General features: G+C 42.3%; 1 protein-coding gene across 7 annotated transcripts in view; it reads left to right on the top strand.

Moving 5' to 3' along the window:
* LOC144492104 (serine/threonine-protein phosphatase 2A 55 kDa regulatory subunit B gamma isoform) overlaps positions 1-4,218 on the top strand; it is a 348,625-nt gene extending 344,407 nt beyond the window's left edge. For all 7 annotated transcript variants that reach the window (XM_078210211.1, XM_078210209.1, XM_078210213.1 and 4 more), the window contains one exon: positions 2,977-4,218. In XM_078210211.1, the coding sequence (XP_078066337.1) occupies positions 2,977-3,268 (292 nt within the window). In that variant the 3' untranslated portion in view covers positions 3,269-4,218. The remainder of the gene's footprint in view (positions 1-2,976) is intronic.
* The last annotated feature ends 1,076 nt before the right edge of the window (positions 4,219-5,294 follow it).

Below are 5,294 nucleotides of genomic sequence, written 5' to 3'. Positions count from 1 at the left end.
TCTTGACAAATACACGCATAGGATGGGAATAGAGGGATATGGTCCCTGGAAGGGTAGGGGGTTTTAGTTCAGACGGGCAGCATGGTCAGTGCAGGCATGGAGGGCCGAAGGGCCTGTTCCTGTGCTGTAATTTTCTTTGTTGTTCTTTGAATAAAGCGAGCATCCGCAGAATGCAGAAGAGACCCAACCAACCCACATGCTGTCCCCCACTTCACACTCAAATGCTAACCCCCCCTACCCCCCATGCAGAAAGAGAATCTGCCCCGGGAGGAGGGTAACCGCCTGGCTATGCCTGTGAGCAGTGCCAGAGGGACTGCCAGGGTGCGCGGGACAATGCCAGACAAATCCCTCAGCAGTAGTGATTCATGCCGGAGTGATGTCATGCTGCTGAACATGTGTGGGTGGGGTGAGGCTGTGGGGGGTGGAAGGATATGTCGTGGGCAGACGTAACGGTATTTAGAGGTTAATGGATCAAACTTTATGGAAATCGGAATCACACCCAGCAGGTAGGACTTCCGCCCCTGGGGTCCTTGATCTCCGCAAAACCATCCACTGGCTTGTCAAGTGTCTGAGTGGCACTCAATGTGGAGGCCTTTCCTGAAAGAGGCGATGAGGGTGGTGCCACAGGCTGGAGATCCGGTAGGCGAGACCCCATTCGCCTCCATTACATGCAGCCCAATAAATGTAGTTAATTGTCAGGCATACTACTGCCACAAACTTTTCAAATCTGTTACTGAAAAGGATGAAGTAATTGTTCTCTCATCAAAAGATCTCAGCTGTTACGTTGCTTGGTCATCATGTCCCACAGGCAAATCAGGTTTGTGAGGGAAAGGTCTAGCGGGTGACCTGCAGTTGTAAAACCAGGCTGCAGCATGAATCTCTTGCATCAAAATATTGTGATTTCAGATGCTTTTTAAAAGTGAAACTAAGGGGTTTAATGAGTCCTGGTACACATTAATATTCAAGTAATCACCTGCAACATTAATTTCATCGTCAAATATGCAAAGTTAAAAAAATACATAATTCAAAAATATTTTCTACATTTACAGAAATGGCTCAAGTTTGACTGGTGAGTTGTGCAACTCGGGAAGGCCTCGGACAATTCACCTTTTGGCTTGTGCTGAGATGACGGCTCTTAGCTTGGGTGGCAAAAGGGAGTCCACAGTGAATCCCTACAATCCTTGGTTTAGAGAGTGGAGGAAATGGACAAAATTGACCTTCTGGATTAGTATCCAACTTTTGAAATTGAACGTGTGTCCATATCTGACAAAGTCCAGGGAAGACTGGCTGGGGTTTTCCACCAGCCTTATTTAATTACAAGTTATATCAATCCGGAGTTGGGAGCTGACTGCAGTCTGTAGTGGTATAAGATTCACTGAAGAAGGTTTGAGTAGTGTTTCGGAATGCCACCTTGATTTGGTTTCTTGCCTTTTGCTTGTATTGTCTTCCGCCTCAATGAGGTTTCTCTTACTCTGAGTGAGTTGGAGATGGCCAGCATTTAGTCTTCTTGAAACTATTTACTTAGATCTATTTACATCCAAGATCTCATGTTAAATACATTGTTCTCTGGAGATGGACTGTTCTGTGTCTTTCACCCTTGGATTCTCTTAGTCATCTGACCCTGATGTCGTGCATAATTATATATGTTCAACCTTTAACCTTTAATCTTGAACCTTTTACTCTACAATATGAAATTGGGTTTATAAAGTACATGGGGACTCTTGGACTTTGGGAGATTTTTAATAAAAGATTTGTTGAGATTACTTTAAATCTTTAGTGGAGATGCTACCAACCAACTCTCTTTTTTTAAAAAAAAACGTACATTTTAACCTCAAGGAGGGAACTCAGCACTCTGCAGAGCAAGAATATAATAGTTTCAGCTAGGCTGTATCAATGCTAATGTATCAACGTGTCTGCATGGATTTCCTCTGGGTGCTCCGGTTTCCTCCCACAGTCCGAAGATGTGCAGGTTAGGTTGATTGGCCATGCTAAATTGCCCCTTAGTGTCAGGGGATTAGCAAGGTAAATAAGTGGGCTTACGGGGATAGGGACTGGGTGGTACAGGATTGTGGTCGGTACAGACTCGATGGGCCGAATGGCCTCCCTCTGCACTGTAGGGTTTCAATGGCTTCTAAATATATAAATTGAAAGAAATTGCAAAGATGTGCTGGTTTTGAAAATCCAATTGCTAAGACCATAAGATGTAGGGGCAAAAATAGGCCATTCGGCCAATCGAGTTTACTCCACCATTCAATGCGATCGTGATTGTTCAGAAGTCATAATGCTCAATTCCACTTTCCCGCTTTCACTATAATCCTTAATTCCCTTCTGATTAATAATCCATCTATCTCAGCCTTGAACTTACTTAACGACCCAGCCTCTACAGCCCTCTGCTATGAAGAATTCCACAGATTCACTACGCTCTGAGAGAAGAAATTCTCATTTCTCTCTTAAACGGGCAATCCCTTACTCTGAGATTGTGCCCTCGACTCTCCCACAAGGGGCAACAACCTCTCAACATCTACCCTATCAAACCCCTTGGGCGGCACGGTGGTACAGTGGTCAGCACTGCTGCCTCACACGCCAGGGACCCGAGTTCGATTCCTGGCTTGGGTCACTGTCTGTGTGGAGTTTGCACGTTCTCCCCGTGTCTGCGTGGGTTTCCTCCGGGTGCTCCAGTTTCCTCCCATATTCTGAAAGACGTGCTGGTTAGATGCATTGACTTGAACAGGCACCAGACTGTGGCGACTAGGGGAATTTCATAGTAATTTCATTGCAGTGTTAATGTAAGCCTTACTTGTGACTAATAAATAAACTTTAACTTTAACTTGCCATGAGCTTCGAGTGTTGAAAAGATGAACATTTTTTTGGATATAATTCCAGCAGATTTGTGGACAGCTGACCCGTGACCATGATGATTAATTATCTAATGTACCATTTTCCCTGGCTAAAGCTTCGATGTCCATTTTTCTACAGCGTTATAATGACTGGAGCCTACAATAACTTCTTCAGGATGTTTGACCGCAACACAAAACGAGATGTCACGCTGGAAGCCTCCAGGGAGAACAGTAAGCCACGGGCTGTGCTTAAACCACGCAAAGTCTGCACGGGAGGCAAGAGGAGAAAGGATGAAATTAGTGTTGACAGTTTAGACTTTAACAAGAAAATCCTGCACATGGCCTGGCACCCAACAGAGAACATAATAGCTGTGGCAGCGACAAACAATCTCTACATATTTCAGGATAAAGTGAACTCTGAGATGCAATAGGTTTCCAAATACCTTTGGTGTAATTATAAACCGGCCTTTTTTTTTCTGACCTTTCTGCCAATGATCTTCACAAGGTTGTATTCATCTTAGTGGAATTGTGGAGTGTGGTTTCTCATTAGTGTGTATCACTTGTCAGTAAGAATTGTTTTCCTTTATGTCAGTCACCAGGGGTGAGCTCAGCACTGCAGAGTGGAAACACAGAAGAGCACACATGGCTACCATCTACACAGTCACACCTCTTTCTCCAGTCGCTCAAATTTTTATGTTTCAGGCACCATAGAAACTTTGCTGGTTGCTTGAAACTTTTCACCGAAGATCTCTGAATTTGTACACCAGGACACAAGTAGAACTTGAGATCTGACTACCTATTCACTCCTGATTTATGGTCCACCTTTATGGTGGGTTCAGTCGGCCTTGCATCAGTAAATAGCTTTCACCAGGCACCTGAGAGGTTTAAAAAAAAAAGCTACTGTCTTTGTTTGCTGTGTCAGCCTGCCCAAAACGTAATTTTTAATGTACTGCTATTCGAATCGACGCAATGCTTTGTTGCAAAATGGATCACCCTGTTATTAGACAACTCAAGTGGGTTCAGCCATTCTTCTATTGTCACTAGCTTGGCCTGGGAGTTTAAAAAAAAAATCCATCTTTCCTTTGCTGATTGTCATGAATTGTTGGAAACAGGATGAGTTGGAACATCTTCATCCCAAGCCCACAAAGAAGAGCCAAAAAAATACTGACTGCTGCCCAATTAATGCAATTGATAGCAACTTGGCAGTTTGACATTAAGTGCAGTTTAAAAACTGGCACAGTGCAGAGTAGAGCACTCATTTTGAAGTTAGGAAGGCATTGGATTTTCAGAGTAATGTTGTGGGAGCTTTGCATTGAATCTGAACAATTTTGCACCTCACCTGAAACTTTTTGACGTGGTCACTGGCTGCAAAGTGGGGAAAATGAATCATAGCCCAGCACTGCCACTGTTAAGAAAACAAACAGAAAGGTTATGCAATTTTTTTTTTCAAAAGAGTATCTTCCAAATTGTAAAATAAAAAAGGCGGCCTCTCCTCAGTAATTCTCCAGAGCAGATAAAATGTAATGGCCTACCCAGTTTTGTATCTGTGTGCCAAATTGAGCCACAGAACAAAATATTACAGAAATCGAGGAAAAGGTGTTTTAACTGTTTATGGGGATGCATTGTTTGTGTCCTATTGCAAAATTTGAGAGAAATTTTAAAGATTTAGTTGGAATGTAGAGCATAATGTTTACAGGCTGTACATTGTTAAATAGAACATGCTAATAAAATCATTGATTTTTTTTGTAACGAAGTCAAAGACAATGGGAAGATAATGTTACACAGGTTTGATTTTTTTTCTGCTACTTGAAATAAAACATCAGAAGACACACTGCCTTTGGAGAACCTGTCATGTATGTTGACAGTTCTTTTTTATTTGTGTGTTTTTGAAGGTTAATAATTTCTCGGAAATATTCATTAAGGGGGCTAAAAAAAATGGTCTGCTAGACGGTCTTTGCCGTCTGAACACTATTTAATTCTTGCACTCATCACTTCTGGGTTTAAGAATGTCCTGAGATCTTTGGTATTTTCTCACGTTTTGTTGGCTTTTGCAGTAACCCGAAATTGTGTGTCCCGGAGTGGGGAAGGGAGTACTTCAACCGCACCTGCGTCTTCATCCAAAAACTCTGATGAGTCATTGAATTTAGAAAGATTCTGTCCAAATTTGTACACTAAGATTGTTCATCTGCAAAATTAGTTTTGATTCATAAAAGCACAATGCAGTTTTAGTAAGTTAATCTGTGTTGGGAAAGGCAATGAATGTTGTTGGAATATTTAGTGCATCCTCGGGTTACTCTTCTCTAGGTCATCAAATTCACTGAGAAGCTTCATTGGAGGCTATATCCTATTCCACTTGCTGGGGGGACGAACATTAAAAAGAAGAAAAGCATACATTTAAAGCAAATGTATTGAGTGTTAAAATGCAAGCTGCAGGAGACGCCTACATGTAAGAGCTAA

This window comes from Mustelus asterias, chromosome 1, assembly GCF_964213995.1.
Source record: "Mustelus asterias chromosome 1, sMusAst1.hap1.1, whole genome shotgun sequence".
Lineage (NCBI taxonomy): Eukaryota > Metazoa > Chordata > Chondrichthyes > Carcharhiniformes > Triakidae > Mustelus > Mustelus asterias.
This window is presented reverse-complemented; position numbering and strand designations above follow the sequence as displayed.